At 34.8% G+C, this 25,112-nt stretch overlaps 1 protein-coding gene and 1 long non-coding RNA gene across 2 annotated transcripts in view; one reads left to right on the forward strand and one right to left on the reverse strand.

The window, feature by feature from the left end:
• LEMD3 (LEM domain containing 3) overlaps nucleotides 1-22,317 on the forward strand; it is a 78,612-nt gene extending 56,295 nt beyond the window's left edge. The window contains exons 5-13 of the mRNA NM_001258094.1: nucleotides 12,483-12,562; nucleotides 12,649-12,794; nucleotides 13,939-14,040; nucleotides 14,168-14,270; nucleotides 14,933-15,111; nucleotides 17,423-17,504; nucleotides 19,709-19,814; nucleotides 19,901-19,979; nucleotides 20,202-22,317. Of these exons, the coding sequence (NP_001245023.1) occupies nucleotides 12,483-12,562; nucleotides 12,649-12,794; nucleotides 13,939-14,040; nucleotides 14,168-14,270; nucleotides 14,933-15,111; nucleotides 17,423-17,504; nucleotides 19,709-19,814; nucleotides 19,901-19,979; nucleotides 20,202-20,365 (1,041 nt within the window). The 3' untranslated portion in view covers nucleotides 20,366-22,317. The remainder of the gene's footprint in view (nucleotides 1-12,482; nucleotides 12,563-12,648; nucleotides 12,795-13,938; nucleotides 14,041-14,167; nucleotides 14,271-14,932; nucleotides 15,112-17,422; nucleotides 17,505-19,708; nucleotides 19,815-19,900; nucleotides 19,980-20,201) is intronic.
• The window catches only part of LOC107000914 (uncharacterized), a 33,093-nt gene continuing 22,551 nt past the window's right edge, over nucleotides 14,571-25,112 (reverse strand). Inside the window, exon 3 of the long non-coding RNA XR_003720690.2 lies at nucleotides 14,571-15,064. This is a non-coding gene — a long non-coding RNA (uncharacterized LOC107000914). The remainder of the gene's footprint in view (nucleotides 15,065-25,112) is intronic.

Below are 25,112 nucleotides of genomic sequence, written 5' to 3' on the forward strand. Positions count from 1 at the left end.
GATCCACTCTCCCCGGCCTCCCAAAGTGCAGGGATTACAGGCGTGAGCCACTGTGCCCGGCCCAGCTCCTTTTTCTTCTTAGGGGCCCCCAGGTGTCAAGAGTATACTGAGTCCTGTCAGCATTTTGAATCAGGTGAGGCAGAAGACAGCCAGGCAACGCTCCCTGCCCCTGTGAAGTCAGAACTTTGGATGCATGTCTAACTTTTTTCTTCCTCAGGGAGAAGCCAGGAGTTGGGGTTTTTCTCAACTTTCTTATGCCGAGCTGGGGGTAGGGACAATGGTGAGTGAGTGCTGTTGCCTTTGTTCTTAGTAGTCCTTAACTTGGTATCTTTCAACTATTAGATTCAGACACGACAGAAACCAGTTGCCTCCAAAAGTTAGACCATTAGATGTATATTCTAGTCTTCTGTTTTCCTTCTGAGGGGGAAGCCATGAGTTGGCAGTTTCCTCTCTATTGCACTGCCCTGTAGGGTGATGGGAGTGTCTGGGAAGTGAGTGACATGAATTTTCTTAACAGCTTTGATACAGGTGGTTTTGTGCTTGCCTAGGTGCAGGAACCTTTTAACTAATTGCTGGATTTTTCTTAAATGGAATTGGTCCATGTATTTTTGTTGAATCAGTGTCTCATTGAGGGAAGGAGGGTCTGGGGCTTCCTATTCTGCCATCTTGCTGATGTCACTCCTCCACTTTTTAAAATTTAAAAATGTAGTATATGTTTTAAGGCTTTCAGCAAAGTTTTGGTAATAATCTCCTGTGATATGCTCGTCAGCAAAGAGAAATATTGACTGAGTTTTTAACTTAATGCATGACTTATATGTAGGTACCAAAAAGATCCTAAGACAGTTTAATAATGAGATTATATCTGGAGTCAAATTCTGACACTGCCAGTAGAAGCTATTGCATTTTGGTAAAGTCTCTTTAACTTTTCTGAACCCGTTTCTTTGTGAGTGTAGGACTGCTGTTAATACCTGTCAAAGTTGTTGGGAGGCTTGAGTATGTAAAATGCCTAGCTCAGTGCCTGATGATTATAGTAGCTTCCCAATAAACTCAGTTTCTGTGTTTTCTAATTAAATCAGTGCCACTCTAGCGAGTAATCTCTAATAACATGCCACAGAAATTTTGCTTAAGGTTGTTTATTGTCTTTATTTTCAATTTTGACCTAGATGAGAGCATTAATGACAGTAAAATTTATGGATAGTGTAATAGCTAATAGACTAGACAGTTAAAGAATCAGAATTCAAAAAGATCTTGACTAAGAAGGAGTTATGATTATAGGGCTCAGTGTTATAGGATGGACGAATGTCAGGGTGCAGGCAAGAAAAGGGATTGGATTGAGGAGGCTAAAGGAGACATAGAATAAAATATTCCATGAAGAAAGGCATAGTGGGAATCCAAAGCAAGCAAACTGTTCCTTATAAAATAATTGAATGGGTTTTTACTTCTAATAGTAGGACTGTCTTATCCCATTCAGTGTTTCTTTCCTATTTTCTTTTTGTTATGTAGTTAAACCTCTGAGATTTGATCTCTGAGAGGTAATACCACAGATCTGTGTTATGATTGGTCATAAATTCCTGGAGCAAGTTTCATTTGCTTTACAGAAGAATCCTGAGACTCTTAAGGCATATTAAATATAATTAATTCTTCCTTGGTATCTGGGGATTACTTCCAGGACCCCATGGCCACAAAAATTTGTAGATGCTCAAGTCCTTTATATAAAATACTGTAGTATTTATGTATAACCTATGCATATCCTGCTGTATACCTTAAATCTTCTCTAGATTACTGATAATACAATGTAAATGGTATGTAAATAGTTATTATTATACTGTATCATTTAGGGCAAGCTTGTTCAACTCGCAGCCCAGGACGGCTTTGAATGTGGCCTAACACAAATTTGTAAACTTTCTTAAAACATGAGAATTTTTGCAATTTTTTTTTTTGGCTCATCAGCTATTGTTAATGTATTTTATATGTGGCCCAAGACAATTCTTCCAATGGGGCCAAGGGAAGCCAAAAGATTGGACACCCCTGGTTTAGGGTATAATAAGGAAAAAAAAAAAAAAAAGGACTGTACAAGTTTAATGTAGACATAATCATCTGTTTTTTTCCCAAATATTTTTGATTCATGATAGACTATATTGACTCTATTCAGTATTTCAATCCATGGATGTGGAACCCATGGATAAAAGGACTGACTGTATTGTGTTAGAAGGACTGAAGAAATGGGATAGGGACTGGGGACAAGATAGGACCTGACTAGTAATTAAGGTAGAACTGAAGAAGAGGAGGGATTAGTGTAGAATTATTAACCTCTTTTTCACTTCTCCCAACCATTTTCTTGTAGCTGTGGGTCAGTAATAGTACATGTTAAAAAGAAGGGGCACAGGCGTGGGGTTGGGGTAAGTCAAAGTCTAAGCCAGGCAGCAGTAGAGTATAAGATTAGTTCTACTAGAGACTGGCAGCAAAGAAGTTACTGGAAGCACCCTTTCATGAGTTAAGTTGGAAACTGCTTATATCTACTTAAAAAAAAAAAGTTATTAATGAACTGTAACTTTTTTTGTTTTCTTCCTCTTTTTATTTTTTGAAATGGAGTCTCGCTCTGTCGCTCAGGCTGGATTGCAGTGGCGCGATCTCAGCTCACTGCAAGCTCCGCCTTCGGGGTTCACGCCATTTTCCTGCCTCAGCCTCCCGAGTAGCTGGGACTACAGGTGCCCGCCACCACACCTGGCTAATTTTTTTTGTATTTTTAGTGGAGACAGGGTTTCACCGTGTTAGCCAGGATGGTCTCGATCTCCTGACCTCGTGATCCACCCGCCTTGGCATCCCAAAGTGCTGGGATTACAGGTGTGAGCCACTGCACCCAGCCACTTTTATTATTTTTAATTAACATAATTGTACATATTTATGGGGTATAGTGTGATATTTTGATACATGTATACAATGTGTAATGATCCAGTGGGGTAATTAGCATAGCCATCACCTCAAATATTTATAATTTCTTTGTGTTGGGAACATTCAAAAATCGCTCTTTTAGCTATTTGAAAATATGTAATAAGTTGTTGTTAATTATAGTTGCCTTGCAGTGTTGTAGAACACTAGAATTTATTCCTCCTACCTGGTTATAATTTTGTTTAACCAACCTCTGGCTACACCCCCTCCTCCTGCCACTTTGCCACTTTCTAGCCTCTAGTAACCACTATTGTCTTCTCGCTCCCTGAGATCAACTTTTTAGCTTCCCCAAAGGTAAAATAAGCCAAGTTCTTAGTAGTCCTTAACTTGGACTTCTAACTCACTTGTCTTCCGCAAGTGAGAACATACGGTATTTGTCTTTCTCTGATTGGCTTATTTCACTTAACGTAATGTTCTTCAAGTGCATCTGTGTTGCTGTGAATCACATAATTTTGTTCTTTATTATGACTGAATAGTATTCCATTGTATATATACCACATTTTATTTATTCATCTGTTAATGAGCACTTAGGTTGATTCCATATTGTTGTTAATAATGTGGCAATAAATGAGAGTACAGATACCTCTTTCACTTACTGATTTCCTTTCCTTTGGATATATACCCAGTAGTGAGATTGCTGGATCATATGGTAGTTCTATTTTTAATTTTTTGTGGATCCACCATACTATTGTCTACAATGGCTGTACTGTACTTTTCCACCAACAGTGGATAAGAGTTCCCCTTTCTCTGTCCTCGCCAGCATTTGTTATTTTTTGTCTTTTTGATGCTAGCAATTCTAACTGGGGTGAGTGAATATCTCATTGTGGTTTTGATTTGCATTTCCTTGATGATTAGTATGTTGGGCATTTTTTCATATACCTGTTGGTTGTTTGTATGTCTTAAGAGATGTCTGTTAAGCTCATTTGCCCATTGAGTTCCTTGTGTGTTCTGGATATCATTCCCTTGTCAGATGAATAGTTTGCAAACGTCTCCCATTCTACTAGTCGTCTCTTCACTCTGTTGCTGCCTTTGCTGTGCAGAATCTTTTATTTTGCTATAACCCCATTTATTTTTGCATTTGTGTCTTCTCCATAAAAACCTTTGTCCAGACTAATGTCCTGAAGCATTCCTCCTGTATTATCTTTTAGTACTTTCATAATTTTAGGTCTTAAATTATTTAATCCATTTTGAGTTGGTTTTTGTGTATGGTGAGAAATAAGGAGGCTGGTTTCATTCTGCCTGTTTTCACAGCACTGTTTAGTGAAGAGACTGTCCTCTCCCCAGTGAATGGTCTTGGCACCTATGTCAAAAATCAGTTGGCTGTAAATATGTAGATTTATTTCTGGGGTCTTTATTCTGTTCCGATGGTCTGTGTGTCTGCTTTTATGCCAGTACCATGCTATTTTGCTTACTATAGCTTTGTAGTATATTTTGAGGTTTTATAGTGTGATGCATCCAGCTTTGTTCTTTTTGCTCAGGATTGCTTTGACTGTTCATAGTTCCATATGAACTTTAGAATTGTTTTCTTCTACTTATGTGAAGAATGTCAGTGGTATTGTGATAGGAATTGCATTGAATCTATAGATTATTTTTGGTAGTGTAGTTGTTTTCATAATCTTCTAATCGTGAACATGGGATGTCTTTTTTATTGGTGTTTTGTGGTTTTTCTTAGATATCTTTTACCTTCTTGATTAAATTTAATTGTAAGTATTTTATTCATTTACTTATTTTTGTAGCTATTGTGAGTAGAACTGCTCTCTTGATTTCTTTCTCTGCTAGTTTTTTGTTGGTATATGTTACTGATTTTGAGCATTGATTTTCTGCCTGCAAGTTTATTTAATTTGTTTATCAGTTCTAAGAGGTTTTTGGTGGAACTTTTAGGGTTTTCTACATTAACATCATGTCATCTGCACATAGGGACAATTTTTCTCCTTTCCAGTTTGGACGCCCTTTATTTGTTTTTCTTACCTAATTGCTCTGGCTAGGACTTCCAATACTATGTTAAATAAGAGTGGTGAGAATGGGCACTGTTGTCTTATTCCATTTCCTATAGGGAAAGCTTTCAGCTTTTTCTCGTTCAGTATGCTGTTGGCTGTGGGTTTGCCATATATGGCCTTTATTGTGTCCTTCAGTACCTAGTTCGTTGAGAGTTATCATGAAGAGATGTTAAATTATATTAAATGCTTTTTCTCCAGTGAACTCTGTAGCCTTTAGAATATTTTTATGTCTTGAGTTATTTTATGTTTCATATTAGATTTTGTCTTATTTATTAGAATTTCTGTTGCATATTTTTACAAGATTGTGGATTAATTTAATTTCATTCTTAATTAAAGAATTATTTTATGTAAAATGTTAATACTCTTTTTATGTAGTTAGGCTTATGTTTGTGTGTTTTTGTTACCTTTTCTTTTTGGAATCTCATTTTTCATGTTTTTCAAATGCTATAAAACCTGCTGTGGTTTGTCATCACCATAGACGCAGTTTGTACTGCCAAAAGCAAAACAGAGAGAGCTTTAAACAGGGTTTTTTGCCCCCAAAAATATAGCTTTAAGGTCTATATAAAAGTCTTAAAGTACTATTTTTAATAATGCTTATTTTTTCAACGTAAAATTAAGTAATACCGGGTAGTCACCGTGGCTCACACCTATAATCTCAGCACTTTGGGAGGCCAAGGCAGGAGGATCATGTGAGCCCAAGTGTTGCACACTAGGCTGGGGAACAGAGTGGGATCTTGTTTCTACGAAAAAAAAAAAAATTTAATAGCTAGGTGTGGTGGCACATGACTCTGTAGACCGTCTGTTGTCCCAGCTCCTCAGGAGGCTGAGGTGGGAGGATTACCTTGATTGTACCACTGCACTCCAGCCTGGTTGACAGAGTGAGATCCTGTCTCAAAAATAAAGAAATAATTTTTTTTTTCTAAAGCTAATATTACTTTATTATAAATATTTTATACTATAAATATTCATGTGTCTTTCCCTTGAAATTATTGTGTGTATTTCAAAAACCACTGAACGATTTTTGAAAATGTTTTCTATCATTGAATATTTCATTATATGATTTTATTTTATTGGTTTGTGGTTTTTCAATATTATGAAATCACTCTAATCTTTGCATATAGTAATTTTCTAATATTTCTTAGGAAATAATCCTAAAAAGGAAATTACTTGTTCAAACAGCATGAACTTTTAAAAGTGCTTTTGATATATGTTGCTGTATTACTTCCCAATTTGAAATAACTGCTTTAGCACAATCTAGCCTTTATTTTATTTTATTTTGTCCATATTCTGGCATAAATATGGAGGAAACTCTTTACAAAGGTGTAACAAACAAGGATTATAATATCTATGTGGAGGGGCTTCTGCTTATGGAAAAAGAGATCTATTACATATTTTCATATATTTGCACTGTAGGTTCACCAGCAACACATTTAATTTTTAGATTGAGGAATAAATAAAGCAAAGAATGTGTAGAGTCCCTACAGGTATAAGCTAATTTTTTCACAACTTCTAGTACATTTTAAGCACAATAAGTGTAGTAAATGTTTGATGGAGAAAATGAGTGAATAAGCCTCAGTAACATGTTTTTTGTTTTCTTGAATTTATTTATGTTTAATTCTTACTTTATCCAATTTTCTTCTTCAAAGGAAATTTAATAAACTTAATAACTAATTTAAATAATTTAAACACTATTTTTCTAACTACTCCAGTGCTGCTCTTGAGCTTTTTAAAAAACTCATTTTTGATATTGAAAGCTTATTTTAATTTGTGAAAAGTTAAGAGGTCCCTCTGGTGGAACATTTAAGAAATACATAGTTTATATTTCCATGAAAATACATGGTTGGTTTTTAAGTTAAACGGTAGTAACTTTGTATAACTTTTTATGGAATGATGTAATGAATGGGGGTTACGTTCCTAGGTTGCTTTCAAAACCTGCTTAACCTTTAACACAATGAATATGTTTAAGATTTGTGAAGAAAATAGGAAAGTAGACAGCTGCAAATGTGTCAAATTATGGGGCTGGATAGACTTTTATGGCCTAGAATGCTAATTACTGTTAATAAAACCTGTGTGGAAAAATGAGTGTTCTGAGAAGTGGAGTGAGGGGGAAATTTTATGATAATAATTAAAGTTTATAAAGTACAATGTGGTACTTTCTATATGTTAATTCTAATTTCAGAATGATCCAACAAGATAGATGGTATTAGACCAATTTCATAAAGAAACTAAACCATAGAGGGGCTAATAACTAGAGTATCCAGCTACTATGTGATGGAACTGGGAATAGAACCAGAGTACTTGCTCTTTTCTATATATTGTTCTGCCTCTTAGATGGATGGAGTGGATTCATAATCCTTAGCTCCAGCTATTGAGTGGGCAGTGAACTGATGCTATTAAGGGTTAGGATTGGAAAAGGTGGTCAAAGTAGATACATCTGAATAGGTGGCATATTTTCACTTGTCCCATTTAAGGTTGTACATATAGCTAATCTATAATGGAGCCAGCATCTGATCCTGGGTCCACTTGGTTCTAAAGACTATGTTTTTTTCTGTTATTCTAGCAGGTGAAAGATCATACAATTCTTACTGAATCAGGAGTGATATCCTATTCAGCATTGTGGATTTTTGTGTGTTATATTTTAATTAAGTTTAAAAGGTGCCATCTGATGTATAGTGTATATCATCTCACAGTTCACTAGAATATTCACCAGCTGGAAAGCTGCATAGCTATTACTATGTAAATTATCAGTTTCATAAATTATCCATAGTAGGTTTTTAGTCTTTGCTTGATTTCTGCCTATACCAGTGCCTTTTTCCCTTCTTACTAACTAAAGTTTTGTTGCCTTATTTAATGAAACAATATTATTTTTGTACTTGGAAACTGTAGTCCAAGTTCAGAGCATCTGATGTGGGTTTACACATTTTTGACCCATTATTTTGAAAATAACATTTGGGAGAGGTCATGGGGGTATGTGTGAGTACACACATGTGTTAGATTTAAGATTTGGGAAAATATACTTCGAATTTAGAAAGATTTACATGAAGCAGTCAGTGGTATACTGACTGAGCTCTTGCCTATAAGTAAATAGTAATAAACAATAGTAATAAAAGTTGTGCCTTAAAAATTAAAAACTTAGTTTCCTCCTGATTTTTGTCATCAGTTATTGGAAAATGTTTGTTTTATGATGCTGGAATGCCTTACCTCAGAGGTTAGCAAGCCATGGCTTATGGGCCAGATCCAGCCTGCCTGTTTTTGTATGGCTTGTGAGCTGTGGTTTTACAACAGTTTTAAAGCTTGGTTTTAAAAAAGAAAGAAATTTATATGGCTGCACAGCTTAAAGCGTTTACTCTCTGGCCCTTCACGGAAAAAAGAAAAAGTTGACCAACCCCTGCCGTACCCACAGCTTACCAGGTGGCTACAAAAAGTGAATAATAAAACAGTTTAAACTGTTAAAATCAGGTATATGCTATGTATGCTACAGTATTAGCATCAACTATTTGGCACAAGCAAATAATTCAATTTTTGCTTTTATAAAAATTCCATTTTCTAATACTGTAGAATGCTATATATATATATTTGTGGAAATAATGGCATATTTTAGACCTCAACAGCCTATTAAATCCTTAATGAGGTTTTAAATAATCAATTGTTTATTGAGAATGTGTACCCATAAAATGAACATTCCGTGGTTTCGTTGTATTCCAGATAGTGAGTGGATGTCAAGTGACATTAACAAGGGAAAGGAAAACAGAAAAAGGGAAAATAACAACAGATCGTCTTTTCTTACCCTTGTTATTTTGTAACTAAGAGGTTTAAGGCCTTCATTCCTCCTCGTACTTAACTTTTTAGATCTGTGGGTGTCCTTGTTAATTTTTAAGGGATATTTGATGAGAACAGTAATATTTATAATGTCAGCCTCCTAAAATTTTTATATTTAAAATTTGCAACTAATAACCTTGGGAGTTTGTTTTTATGTTATCTGAAACTTATGTTTATAGTCTAGTCTTCGAAGACTAGATTAAACTTGTCCAGTAGTATATGTAGTAATGCAAAGCATGCCATGATACTAGGCAAATCATAGTAATACAAGCTGAACAGCATGTATATAAGTACAAGTAAATACAACATTTATTTCATTCATTTTTAATATATGCATGCATTTCAAGGGTACTGTGTGACATCTGTGTCTTTGAAGAACCAAATGAACACAAAATCCTTTTTAAAAATGTATGGTAGTGACAACATTACAAAGAAAACTAAATGCAATAATGCTGTCTTCAGCTGCACTGATAACCTTTGTAGATTTTCATTTATACACAAAGTGATTTCTAGTAGTAATTTAAACTAACTGCCTGAAATTCTTTTGTGTAACTTTATTGCATATTTTAATACAATATTAAAGCGAATAAAAATCACTTGTATCCTCATTCTTATGCTACTCATATGAGTACATATATTTTTATAATTATAAATACAATTGGCGCTACGTGTACATGGGTTTTGCACCCACGGATTTAACCAACCGTGGATCAAAAATCTTTTTGGGAATAAAAAGAAAAAAAAATACAATGGAAAAAATACAGATTTAAAAAATACAACTGTCTATATTCATTTACGTTACATTAGGTGTTATAAGTAATCTAGAAATGATTTAAAGTATAAGAATGATGTGCATAGGTTATATGCAAATACTATGCAATTTTATGTCAGGAACTTGAACATCTGTGGATTTTGGTATCCATGGGGCATCCTGGAACCAATCCTCCATGAATACTGAGGTATGACTATATATATATAAATTAAACGTAGTTTTATTTTTTTTAAGCAGATAGCTATTTAGCTCTCATCATGATTATTTCTAAGTTCATAATATCCATTGAAATGATCTCATATATAAACCTTTTTTCAATCATTAAATACATTGCAATTTTTTTGATATTTGTAAATGCTATAATAAACACCCAAGCTTAAAAAGACAGATGGCCTATAGTTATCTTCATGATCTTAAAAATCCCAATAGTAGTTTCATGTAACGATGCCTAACAAGATTAGTTCTGCTTTATAAAACTTTGTATTACATTTGCAAATTTGATACATTAGAATAACTGATCAGTTTTATATTAGGAAGTAAACTATACTGATCAAATGAAAACCTTACAATTTCCAATGCTGCTGAAGAATTTGTTGATAAAATACAATAGGGCACTTCTTAGAAGAATCTCTTTTTAAGAGAGATTGTAATGACTTTTTATTTCTGTGTTTAGAAATTCATTTTTTCCTCTATGAGCCAGGCACGGTGGCTCATGCCTGTAATCTCAGCACTTTGGGAGGCCGAGGCAGGCAGATCACTTGAGGCCAGCAGTTTGAGACCAGCCGGGCCGACAGGGCGAAACCCTGTCTCTGCTACTACTAAAAATACAGTGATTAGCTGGGTGTGGTGGCACATGCCTGTAATAGCCCAGTTACCTGGGAGACTGAGGCACAAGACTCTGCTTGAGCCCTGGAGATAGAGGTTGCAGTGAAGCAAGATCGCACCACTGCACTCCAGCCTGGTTGACAGAGTGAGACTCCGTCTCAGAAAAAAAAAAATAAATAAATTCATTTTTTGGTTAAAAAGGACATAAAGACATACTAATAATACAAACTCCATGAACATAGGGAATTTTCACTGTGTTGTTTATGCTGCACCTCTAGTTTCTAAAATAGTACTTGGCACATGGTAAAGGTGTTTATAGCAGTATTATATTTGATAAATTTTAAAAATTGGATATACTCTAAATGTTCATTAATAAGGGGTTGATTAAAAGTGTAGAATAATCATACAATGGTGTACTATTTTGTTGAAAAAATAGGATTTTTTCTATGTATACTGACATTGACACAATATTTTGTTCCATTAAAAAAAGCAAATAGAACAATAGTATGTGTAGTATGATACCACATTTATTTTTACTATTTTAATTTAAAAATACTCTACCCACACAGAGCAGTTCTTAAACTTTTTGGTTCCCTGTAATTACTGAGGACTCTCTGGCTTTTGTTTGTGGGAGATATATTTTTATATGTTTTTGTTTATATTAGAAAGATATATTTACTTTCTAATGGTACATATGTATTACAAATACATGTTTATATTAAAAATTAAAACTGAAAAAATTTATGTATTTAGAATAAGAAAAATGAATCTATTATATGTTAACATAATGTATTTTTATGAAAAGTGACTTTTCCAGAATGAAAACATTCAATGAGAACAGTGGCATTGTTATATATTTTATAAATCTCTTAAATTTGTAGCTTAATAAAAGGAGACTGGATTCTTATCTGCTTCTGTATTCAACCTGTCATGATGTTTTAGTTAAAGTACGTCATTAAAATCCAGCCTCACATTGATATGTAGTCAAAACATTGGAAAGTATTTTAGTTGCCTTTTCAGATAATTGTAGATAGATACTCTTCTTTGATATGATACCAAACCTCTATAAGTAGTAGTTTCTTAAATGTTAGTTGCAATGTGGAATGTCAAACTGTATCAGTGAACTTTTTGTACTCTCGTCTCATAAAATCCTTTTGTTTATTTTGTACTTTGAATGGATCTTTTACCTATGCATGTTATATGCGTGATTGGTTTTTATAAAAATCAGAATTTTTCAAATGCATTGGTCACATTTCATTATTCCATATCAAAAACCTGCATTTGTGAATGTTACACAAATCTCATTGGAAAGGTCTTCAAATATTGTGAAGTTGTCCAGATCACAAAGATGAATGCTAGTTTTTCAAAATTCTACTTTTTACTTGAATGCTCAAATCTTATAATTGGTAACCCAGTCAGTTTTTCTTTAGTTGATAGGCTTACTGCTTTTATGTGTTGAGAATATGTCTGTGAAACATCCGTATCTGGAAGAGTTTGCCATTTCTTTGTTCATTTGTAAATAGTATGGCATTTTAAAAAGTGGTGAATTCACTCTTATGATGGCACTGATAAACTAATGATAATAAAGAACTTCCAAGCCCGGCGCAGTGGCTCATGCTTGTAGTCCCAGCACTTTGGGAGTCCAAGGCTGGCGGATCACTTGAGGTCAGGAGTTTAAGTCCAACCTGGCCAACATGGTGAAACTTCGTCTCTCCAAAAGTACGAAAAGAAAAAAAAAAATTAGCCCGGCCTGGTAGCTGACGCTTGTAATCCCAACTACTTGGGAGGCTGAGGCAGGAGAATCGCTTGAACCCAGGAGGCAGAGGCTGCAGTGAGCCAAGATTGTTCCACTGCACTCCAGCCTGAGTGAGAGAGACTCAGTTCCCAAATATGTAAAATTAAAAACAAAAAAAGCAAAATATTCACACTGATTATATTGGAGTAGTGGGAAAATGCTAACTTTTTTTTTCTTTTTTCTCATTCTTTTTAAATTTTCAGTAATGAATATTTTATGTTATGTAGTTAAAATAAAATGTTATATAGAGTGTGTTATAAGGGATACCTTACAGAGAGTCGAATGTAGATTAAGAATAGTTATTTTTCTCTATTTTTGTTGTTAGGATTTAGGTCCTGAATATGAAGGTATATTTAACACTTCATTGCAGTGGATCTTAGAAAATGGAAAAGATGTTGGAATAAGGTAAAGGATCTGATTTCCACTTTGACCATTTTGTACTGGGAGAAGTGATTTTGACTTTAAATTCTACCTTACTTATTTTTACATAGGTGTGTTGGTTTTGGCCCTGAGGAAGAATTGACAAATATAACTGATGTGCAGTTTTTACAGTCCACAAGACCACTGATGTCTTTTTGGTGTCGTTTTCGACGTGCTTTTGTTACTGTAACTCACAGATTATTGTTGTTATGCTTAGGTAAGTTGTAAAGGTAAGAAAGGAGATAAATTGCAGTCTGAATTTTTGTGTGTATTTCACTAAATGCCAGAGTTGAGAATTCATTTTTGTGATTGTTGCCACATAAGTCACAGCTAGATGTCTTCTCTAAATATAATAAAAATAATGTCAGGATCATTCTAAGGGCTTAGAATACAGTAATATAAGGAGAGGTAGGAATAAAACTTTGTCATAAGACTGTCAAAAAAAACAAGTGTGGTCAGTGTATACATAGAAATCTACTTTAGAAAGTAGAATTGAAAAATATAAAAATTGAGCTTATTTTTAAATAATAGTGTTATAAATTAAGTTTATTAAAATTATGTTTAGTTTTTAAAATGTCATTTACCTAAATTAAAATTTTTATCATTTTTAAATTGATAATAGGGATTTAGGTGATAGGTTTTTTTTTAATTATTTCTTTCTTCTTTAAAAATAATTCATTTTGGCCAGCTTTAGTGGCTCACACCTGTAATCGCAGCACTTTGGGAGACTGAGGCAGGAGGATTACTTGCACTCAGGAATTTAAGACCAGCCTGGGTAACATAGTGAGACCCTACCTCTACAAAAAATTTTGAAAATTAGACAGGCATAGTGGCATGTGCCTGTAGTCCCAGCTACTTGGGAAGCTGAGGTAGGAGGATTTCTTGAGCCCAGGAGTTGGAGGCTGCAGTTAGCCATGATTGTACCCCTGCCCTCCAGCCTGGATGACAGAGCAAGACCCTATCTCAAAAACAACAACAACAAAAGAAAAATTCATTTTCTTTTTTAAGATGATTTTTATAAGATTTAGTATGTTTAGTCTTACGAGATTCACTTTTCTAGTCATTTTATGCTACAAAGGAAAAAAGTTTGTGAAACATAGTTATATTTACTTTTTTTTAAATAGTAGTTAGAATTTAAATGTTCACTTGTCAAGGTAATGGAAGAAATGCTTTTTTCTAGAAAGAAGTGAAACTTTGGAAAATGTTCAGTATTAAATTTTTTTATGTAGTTTTAATCGTATAGCTAATTCAGCCATCTGTCTTGAAGATTCATTCCATTGTGGCAGTTAAAATAATCACTGCAATATTATTGAGTGATATTGACCACAATTTTTAAAACACAAAGTATATTAATATTACAGGTGTAGTGATGGTTTGTGTCGTTCTGCGTTACATGAAATATCGATGGACAAAAGAAGAGGAAGAAACAAGACAGATGTATGATATGGTGGTGAAGATTATAGGTATGGTATTTCTAAGAATTTCAACTATTTCTAAGAATCTCAAGTATTTCTGCAAGAGTCATTGTGTGATTAAACTACAACATTATGTCAAGTTATTGATTCCTTTGTAAATTTTATTTATTTTTAGATGTTTTACGAAGTCATAATGAAGCCTGCCAGGAAAACAAAGATTTACAGCCTTACATGCCTATTCCACATGTACGCGATTCCTTAATACAGCCTCATGACAGGTGTGTTCAAAGCATTATGAGTTCAAGTAAATCAGAAAATATGGGTGCTTTCTGCAGTATTGAAAATCATATTGAGAGCTGTGACCCTTCTCAACTAGACTGACTTACTGCACAGGTTTTGTTTTGTTTGTACTTTATACTCTCTTTCTAAATTCTCTTCTATTATTCTCCTGATTTTGAGTGACACCTGGATTTCTAAGTCATTCTCATTCCTAGGCATTCTTGATTCTTTGTTGTTAGTCTCCATCTTATTTCCTTTAATTTCATATTGATAAAGAAATAGATGATAGCCAGTGGCTGGTGTTTTACTAATGTTTATTAAGTACTAATTTTATTATTAATGAAGATTTTAAAGTAAAAACTAAATACAACTTTTTGAAAATAATAGATAATTCCATATCCTGAAGCAGCATCTTGACCCTAGCAGCACATAATCGCCAGTGGAGCTTTGGGGGAAAAAAAATACAGATGTTTGTGCTCTAGCTCTGGAAATTGAAACTCAGTAAATCTGAGATGAGGTATAGGCATCTAAATCTTCTTTGAACAAACTCCATGAGTAGTGGTAAGAACAGCTAGAGTTAACATTACCTCAGATACTAATATTTCAAAAAGATGACATAAGCCAAGATGATAGTAAATTTGCCATTTTGTCCACTTGATAGGAAAAAAATGAAGAAAGTCTGGGATAGAGCTGTTGACTTCCTTGCTGCTAATGAGTCTAGAGTTCGCACGGAAACACGAAGAATAGGTGGTGCAGATTTTCTGGTTTGGCGGTGGATCCAGCCTTCTGCATCCTGTGACAAAATATTAGTTATACCTTCTAAAGTATGGCAAGGTCAAGGTATGTATTTGTAAACATCAAAAAAGTAATATTCTTCCAGTTTTTCAAAATGACAAAAATGTGTTAAGTGAAACAGTACAATTCAAAGATGTATGAAGGCAAAGCTGTCTTTCTGGTTCCATTTCATAGAAGGAATCAGTGTTAGCTTCTTAAGTATCCTTCCACACTTTTGTCCTTGCTAATGCAAACATAAATGGTTTATCTTTAATAAAGATGAATATTCCTTGAATCTTGCCTATTTCACTTAAAGCAACTTAGTATTATATATATTAACTGCATTCTTTTCATCTAATTTCTTTATGTAAATAACACATAATTTATGTTATATATACAGTATAATATATATAACTTGTATGTATATAAGTGAAGTTATAACTTTTTAACTGCTCTTTTTTTTTCCAATTTTTGCCTGCCTCCTCTTACTAAGACCTTTCTATTTATATATCCGTCCTGCCAAGTAACTTTTGTGGGTATCTTTCTATATTTTTCTTAATGCCTACATAGTTTCAAAAACATGTATAAATAAGGAAGGGATAAGTTTGTAGGGGGTTTTGAAGATTGGCTGCCATATGTACCCAAACCTTTGCTACACAGAAAAGCAGAAAACAGTGCATCAGAAGATTATGACTTTTTCCTATAAAAGTATGTCAATATTTGCTAAACACAGTATTTGTGGAAAAGGTAAGTAAGTTGTTTTGGACATGCAATACAAAGTCCAGTCATTCCTTTTTTATTCTCCCATTAAATTTCGCTTTGAAAAAGCTTGAAAAAGAGGCTTCTTTAAACATGGCGTAAAAGTGATGCTCTGTCAGGGTAAATAGCTAAAGCATCCAGGGCTTAATACCTGGGTGATGGGTTTGAGTTGATGGGTGCAGCAAACCACTATGTCACACGTTTACCTGTGTAACAAATCTACATGTCCTGTACATACATCCCAGAACTTAAATTAAAAAATGATGCTTTGATGTTGCCAACGATTATACTATTTCCTCTAAATGATGCATGCATTTCAGTTTCCCTATAAACTGAAAATAGAGAATTCCTTATTTTACTTGACCTCTTAACAGTGTTTGACAGTTCAGCCCTCCTTGAAACTTTCTTCATTGGGATTTGGGGATGCCACTTTCTTCTTCTTTTTTTTTTTCCCTCCTACCTCAGACTTTTCTTCAGTCCTTTTCTAGATTATCCTCTTTTTCTTCACCTCTAGGTGTTAGAGTTTCTCAAGGCCATCTTTTTTTTCCCACTGTGCCATCTCTTCCTAGATGATCATCTTGCTGTGACTTAATTTACCATATTGGGATAACTCCCCAATTTTTTATTTTGAATGAAGTCTGGTTTTCAGATTTTTGTACCCAACTATATATTTCTCTACTAGGAGGTGGGCACCACAGATTCAACATGTACACCAGCCTGATCTCTCCAGTGTTCCTAGTCTAGTTAATGATACCTTTTCCGAGTTGATTCTGCATAAACTTAGGGGTAATTCTTAATCTCTCCTTTATCCCTCTTTGTCCAGTCTTTCAACAGGTCATGTCATGTCTACTTCATAATATGCCCTGATTCTATCCACTTGTCACCTGCACTGTTGGCCTGTCTTACCCACATCATTATCCTCTCCTTCTTAGACAACTATAATATAATAATAACCTTCTAACTGGTCACCTTGCATTCACTTCTGCTTTTACCCGAGTCTCCACATAACAATGTATTTTAAAATTTGTAGTTTTAAAAGACAGATCTCATGCTCTTCTCCTTAAAAACACTTGAGTGGCTTTCTATTACTCTTACGATAATGCCCAAATACTTTTTTGTAGCCTACATCATCTTAAATAATCTGACATCTTCTGTAGATTTATCTTTCTATTCTTACTACTCCAGCCACATTTGCTCCTTCTTGCCCCAGGAGCTGTGTACAAGCAGTCACCTCTGCTTGAAATTTTCCTTTACACACTCCTTTTCACCCTGCTAATTTTTACTCTTCAGTTCCCACATAAATGTCACTTTTTCAGGGAACTTTTATTTTCTCATATGAGGTTAAGTTACTTTTAAAAAGCTGTCTATACTTTCCTTTCTTAGGACTTAATAATCACAGTGGTACTTTCTTGCATGACACTTTATCATCTGTCTCTCCCATTAAACTGTAAACTCTTTGATAGCAATGACTATCTGTCTTATTCACCTTAACATCTAACCAGGGGTCTGGCTCCTAGTAAAAGCATGCAGTGAATATTTTTCGAATGAACTGAATAAGTGAATACCTTTCAACAAATTGGAACAATGACAAATAGTAAATCTAACTTGTTTTTTGTAGCATTTCATTTAGATAGAAGAAATTCACCGCCAAATAGTTTGACACCGTGTCTAAAGATTCGGAATATGTTTGATCCCGTTATGTAAGTATTATGATCAGGGGTACATGTAACTCTTATTCTGAATATTTGGCTGGAAAATGCATGATATTCTTATAATGGTGTGTCTGTAATTGATAATGTTTTTCTTCTGAATCTCTACTACAAAAACGTTATGTTTTTCTCTTTCATTAAATTCCAAGCAAAGATTTGGCCAAAGGACACTAATGTATAAAGATTTGTAACACTTTTATAAATCTTTGTATTCCCTATGAATCCCCATAACAGATAAATAGATAAATGCTTGAGGCAAATTAATGACTCATGTCATTATACATGACTGTCAATATTTTTGCCTCAGTAGAAAATATAGATGAAAAAATCACTGCTTCTTAAAAATTTCAAATCTCAAATTGTAAAACGTTTCCTGTAAAGATGTATACACCTGCTTCTCTACAAAGTCCTGTCTCCACTTGTCAATGTAATATTTGAAGAACTTCTCACTTTATAATTCAAACAACATGCTTCCAGAGAATAGCACAGTCAAAAGTGACTATCTTAGAATTCATAGTATTTCATATATAAGCTGTAATAATTCTTACAGTTAGCTTCCTGAGGGTACTGCTTATCTATGCAGTGATATTACAGATCAAATTCTGTTTAAAAGTCTCGACAGTGGAGTGATATTACAGATCAAATTCTTTTTGTTTTAAAAGTCCCGGCAGTGGTAATTACAGTATGTATAAAATACCCCCAGAGTCTCATCACTCATTGATGAAATTCCAAATAAGTGACAGCTTATTTGGAATTTGTGAGGAATTGGAAATGTGAGGAAGCAGTATGCACACCTGTTTGCACGCGCACGTACACACACACACACACACACAGAGACACCGCCTCTAATTTTGCAGAGATAGAAACAATTAGCAGTATGATGATACCTCTGTTGGAAATCTCACCTCGTATCTTAGGAACTCACAAGTCCACTATTTTATTACCTAAGGTGAAAATTTGTGATTTAAAGTGAAGTCACTTTCCTCTCTCTCCCACCATCTTTGTCTCACAAGCAAGACAAATGTCCATTACTACAGCAGAAAAACCTTAGAACTGTCGTTATAGTGAGGTGACTGTACAAAATGTTAGTCCTGTATCATTATTTTGGAAAAGAGAAGCTCAAATATAGTATTTACTAAGATTTTTCTTTAGGAATTTGAACATATCATTACAATTAAAGAAAATAACATTCGACCGGGCACAGTGGCTCCCACCTATAATCCCAGTGCTTTGGGAGGCCGAGGTGGGTGGATCACCTGAGCTCAGTAGTTTGAGACCAGCCTGGGCAACATGGCAAAACCCTGTCTCTACAAAAAATACAAAAGAAATTAGCCAGGATTGGTGGTATGCGCCTATAGTCCCAGCTATTTGGGAGGCTGAGGTGGGAGGATGGCTTGAGCCTGGGAGGCAGATGTTGCAGTTAGCCAAGATCACGCCACTGTACTCCAGCCTGGGTGACAAAGCAAGACCCTGTCTCAAAATAAATAACATTTAACTTTTACAACTTTAATAAGTTCACAACTCATTTAAAGTACTTATTAACACTAGAAAGAAAACAGAAATAATTGTAAGTACACAGGATTTTTAAACGTAGGAATGACCCAATCCATTTTTTCTGCAGCGGTGGGCTAGTCTTTTATTGCCTCAGCTCTCTGCACTCCTTTTTTTTTTTTTTTTGAGACAGAATCTCACTCTGTCGCCCAGGCTGGAGTGCAGTGGCATGATCTAGGCTCACTGCAAGCTCCACCTCCTGGGTTCACGCCATTCTCCTGCCTCAGCCTCCCGAGTAGCTGGGACTACAGGTGCCCACCACCACGCCCGGCTAATTTTTTTTTTTTTTTTGTATTTTTAGTAGAGACGGAATTTCACCATGTTAGCCAGGATGGTCTCAATCTGAACTCGTGATCTGCCTGCCTCGGCCTCCCAAAGTGCTGGGGTTACGGGCATGAACCACCATACCCGGCCAGTTCTCTGCACTCTTTTACTGGAAAGTGAGAGGAGGGCTGAGACTTCTGAATTATTATTTTTAAATCCACCTCCTGTTAGTCAACAGACATTTACTTAATACCAATTAAAATCATATGTGGTTTTAAAACTATCCCAATTCTAGTAGTATATATATGTTGTAAGAGACAATGAAGAATTTTTACCGAGTAGGAATATGGTTGTTGATTTTTGTTTTCATTAACTTTTAGGGAAATAGGGGATCAGTGGCATTTGGCAATTCAAGAAGCAATTTTAGAAAAATGCAGTGATAATGATGGCATTGTTCACATTGCAGTAGACAAAAATTCACGTGAGGTAAAGTAACTTTTAGTATTGAATTTCATGTTTTGGATTTGTTGCTATTAAACTAAGACTATTTTCTTTCTTTTTTAATATCCCAGGGTTGTGTATATGTTAAATGTCTGTCTCCAGAATATGCTGGAAAGGCTTTTAAAGCATTGCATGGCTCTTGGTTTGATGGTAAGAAATTTGAGTATTATAAACATTTTGAAAAGATAGTTATAGTTTAATTTTAAACTATACCAGATTTCAAGTAAAAGAATTTAGGTTAGCATTTTTTTGAGTAATAATTTTAGATGACTTTAGTTATGTTTTGTGCTCATATGTCTTTTACCACAGTTAATTTTCTGCAAATATTAAACAGTTTTACTGATCTAAAATATTATTTTTATCTTACAACAGGGAAATTGGTTACAGTAAAATATTTACGTCTAGATAGATACCACCATCGCTTTCCCCAGGCTCTCACTTCCAACACTCCATTGAAGCCATCAAATAAACATATGAACTCTATGTCTCATCTTCGTCTTCGGACTGGCCTAACCAATTCTCAAGGAAGTTCCTGAAAAGATTTCCTTCCATTTCTAAGACTGTTACTTATAATAGGAAAATTCCTGTTTGGCTTTTTGTCTTCCTTTTTAAGTGCTTTTTGTATGTAATATTTTTATTGATGAATACATCTCTGAACGTTCCAGAAGTCTTAAGGTTCCAAAGGGATTTAGCAGTGAGGCAGCAATGCTGAGTAGGTAGGATAATTATTTCATTCAGTTTTTGGAGCTCAGTTAAGCCAATGCATTTAAAGTTTTGCATGAGGAACATTGACTTTATTAAGCATTTTCAGATGTGGTGGTTGTATTTTTGCACCAAGAAGTGTTTGGATAACCACACAAAAGCATGATGAAAAGGCTTCTTGTAGTCCCATACTTTCTTGTGAACTAATGTTGTAAATTTTTGTTTGCAGTCACCTGCATAGTTCCTACAGGCTAATGTGGTAAAACTGTTGATTTCCCAATTTAACCTTAGGTTTCTGTTGCTTATAAGTGATTCATTTGCTACAGCTGGAATATGGGAAAATTAATTTGGGCTTAGTGGTTACAAATATGTGTAAGTGGATGTATATGTACTTAAACTGGCTTTGTATATATGTATAAATGCTGGTGGTGGTGAAAGTAGTCTTGTTTTGTGAAGATGTCTGCATTAAAGCAGTAAAATAAGCTTTCTATTTTATTCATAATCTAATGTGTGTGTATATATGTATGTGTATATGTGTGTGTATATATATAGATGTGTATATATACACACACACAGATATACACATATGGCTGTACTTTTGCATAGATCAAACAGCCAAACACCTGGAAGTATTAGATACAAGTTTAAAATATCTTTTATAGGTTTTATATAAAAATGTCTGAGTATGATTTTGTGTGAAAGTTCTGATACCAGTTGTAATAGATTTAAATTTATGTGAGCAATAAAGAAGAAATTGGCAGATATTGGAAAAATATTTTGTGAAAAGCTGTATTTATTATAGATACCAGGGCTGTGACATAGTACCATTGGGATTAAGTCATTTTCCCAATCTATTTATAATTTAATGATATGTTAGTGCCTCTGTTGTATGTCAAGTTTAAAGCAGGGCACATTGTTGCAGCAGAATGTGTATTTGACAAATTATACTTGCAATTTTGGGTCATGAAAGTTTGCAGTATAGTAAATGCACGATTGACCGTTGCTTTGTGCCTCAGTATTTAGTTTGTTTCAGTAAACTTACTTTATTACTGTTTATTATTTCAGATAAAAATAGTTGCTGAGTAAATTTTACTTGTAATCTACAATTGGCTTTTTAAAAATAACCTGTTGATATATAATTGTCAGTCCAAATGAATATGTGAAGCAGCTGGAATTGTACCAATTTTGGTTTTATTTAAAGCTCAGTTTCCTTTTCGTTTTATTGTATGCGTTGGGTTTGCAGCATGAACTTGCACAGATAATGCACGTTTTCTGGCTAAGTAAACATGATGCACACTATTCTGTAACAGAAAGCCCTATTGTGCCTTACCTATGTGCTTTTGTGGGCACCTTGTTTATGAAGAATAAAAAATGATTTGTTATCTGAAGAGAATAAATTTTAAATTCTCAGTTTATGTCTCAGATGCTAACGTGTGAAAATATAAATATATATAATATATAAAGTAACCAATCTTCCTGTATTTTATGTGCATCTTAGTGATTTATCTGAGTTTAGTGACCCCCATCTTGTAACCTGTTGCAAGAATGAATGTAAAAAATAGTTGTGGCATTTTAAAAGGTCGCCTTTGATGCAGATGCATCTTTTTCTTGCTTCTAAAACATATTTCATGTAAACATTGTACATTTATTATTGTAATATATACTATTATGCAACTTATTTTACCTGAAACTGTTAAGCCGACCAAGATCCCTCCCTGCAAGACAGATGGGAATGTGTATAATAACTAGGTATTTGAGAAGTTCTGAAGTTTGATGTAATCTGTTACTTGTCCTGTTAAAAAAAAGGAAAAAATTCTAATTAAAAATTTATTAGTTTTTTTTTATGTGTCTTGGCTTTTTAAAAACTTTTTAAGTGCCCTGTGTCTGTGTTTATTTTTTACCCTTGAAAATAGGTGTCTTTAGTTTAAATCAGTTTGACAGTCTATGAATATTTGTGCTTATAAAGATGAATGAAGACCATAAAGTTAATTTTAACTACCCATCCCCTTAGCATTTTAGTTTTTCTCATGAAAATGTCTTCATCCAACTTTCAAGTATTTGAACCAAAATGGGGCAAGAATGTCAATCAGCTGCATCACAAAGCATTAGTTCTGCTAGATACTTTTTCAAGCAAGACTTTCTTTAAAAGGAAGCATTTCTTTTTCTTTTAACATTCTGGCTTGAATTCTATTGCATTATAAACTATTAACAAACAGTTCATAGGCTAGTTAGTTACTTTAGCATTGGTTTAGACTTTTTGATATGTTAATCAAGTAAAAAGAAGACTAGATTAGTCAGTCATGTGGTACACTTACTGATTACTAACAAATGCCAAGTACTATTACGCGTTAGGGATACAAAGATGAAAAACACATGACCCAGTCCTCAAGATGGTCACAGTCTAGAGGACGAACACAGAGCAGATAAAAGATAATGTGGACAATACAGTGAGAGCGAAACAGGCAGAGGAATTCTGCGAGTAAAGAAAGGCACCTTATGCATCTTAATATAGAGAGAAGACTTCAGGGCAGGTGAGGCAACAACTGAGCCCTATTTTCATTCAGTTGAACACTCTTAATTAGTATAGATACAATTAATTATAGTTAGTATACAATTACTATAGATACAATGATAAAATTTCCCTTCTGTTACTGTGGTGAGCTCATGAAAAGCAATGTGATCTGTGTAATTATAAAATCAATACTCATTGATATGTAGATTCATGAATATCTTGTGAATATTGAAGGCTGATGTTGGATTTTGTTATATTTTCCTTGTATTCACAGTTTGAATGGTAAGTTATGATTTCCAAGTGAACTGTGTTTTGATGTGTCGTGTGCCCAGAACATTTCCTTTAATAAGATTTATCTTGCAGTTCTTCCTCCCTGCTCCTCTTGACATCACATTATTGTAAGTCCCCTCCATGGCATTTTTGCCTTTTTTTTCCCCTAGAGTTACCTTGGCAAGTCACTTTTTCCAGCTGACTCATACAGGGTGCTAAATCAAGCAGAATTTTGGCAATCACTCTTTTGGGAAGGATGCTGAAGAACAGATACTTAAGAACTGAGATGATTAGGAACCAGAGTTGTGCTTTAAATAAACTGAATGTCCAGAATGCTCTTGACCTTTAAGCCCCATTGGTTAAACTTTATGACTAGAAATGCATTCTCATGGTGGTTTTCTATGCCTGAGAACCTCTACTAGGGGTAACAGGATAGACACATTTTATTGATTCTTAGATTTTAAAACCAGCAGAGCCTGTGTAACTCAGATTTACTTTTTCTTTCATGGGTAGACACTGGAGACCTGAGAATGCTCCTGAAACTGGAAAGAGGGCAATATAGGTATAGAGAGCACATGAACAAATATTGATGAGAAACAACCCAGTTTATGCACAAACTAAAAGCAGAACTGGGTGTGTTGGCTCATGTGTGTAATCCCAACTAGTTGAGGGGCTGAGACGGGAGGATCACTTGAGGCCAGGAGTTTAAGACTAGCCTTGGGCAACATTTAGACCCATCTCTAAATGAGAAAAAGTTAGCTGGGCGTGGTGGCTCACACTTCCTAGTCCCCATCTACTTGGGAGGCTGAGGTGGGAGGGTTGCTTGAGCCCACAAGTTCGATGCTGCAGTAAGCTATGATCATGCCACTGTGTCCAGCTTGAGTGACAGAATGAGACCCCATATCTAAATAAAATAAATCAGCTGGGCACAGTGGTACAGGCCTATAATCTTAGCACTTTGGGAGGCCGAGGTGGGCGGATAACTTGAGGCCAGGATTTCAAGACCAGCCTGGCCAACATGGTGAAACCCCGTCTCTACTACAAATACAAAAAAAAAAAAAAATTAGCCAGGCATGGTGGCACGCACCTGTAGTCCCAGCTACTCAGGAGGTTCAGGCTTGAGAATTGCTTGAATGTGGGAGGTGGAGGTTGCAGTGAGCCAAGATCACACTACTTTACTCCAGCCTTGGTGAGCAAGACTCACTCGAAACAAAAAAACAAAACCATAAGCAGTTTCTTATGACTGAATCACTAAGCTTAAGGACATAAATAGATAAGAGGGGTAGGCAATGGTTACACCATGGAAGTCTTTGTAGGTCACATGAAGATTGGATGTTGGATATTAAGGGGAGTTTAGGTAAGAAATGGATGATATGGATTTATTGACATGAAAAATAGAGAAAAGATTTGAAGAATAAGAAAATGGGAAAGACTTGATTAATTATTGAGAGATAAACTGATATCTAATTATTTAGCATGGGAAATCTAAAATCCCAACATTTTAAGGAACAGATTGGATAGGAAAAATGATAAATTGGGGTTTTGGCTACGTTGAGTTTGACCTGCCTACAAAACATTTAGGTGGTTGTTTCTAGCAAGTGAAGGGGGATCTACATTTCTGAGATATTTTGAGAACTGTCTGAGGGAGGTACAATTTGGGAGTTAGAACCATGACCTTGGGTTAGATGACCTAGCGAGTCCAAATGGTTAATCCCATTTCTGCCATACTTACCTGTGTGGCCCTTAGATGGGGATTGGGAATGGGGTGAAGTAGAAAGGAAAATTTGAACTAAATTAAG

This window comes from Macaca mulatta, chromosome 11, assembly GCF_049350105.2.
Source record: "Macaca mulatta isolate MMU2019108-1 chromosome 11, T2T-MMU8v2.0, whole genome shotgun sequence".
NCBI classification, from domain to species: domain Eukaryota; kingdom Metazoa; phylum Chordata; class Mammalia; order Primates; family Cercopithecidae; genus Macaca; species Macaca mulatta.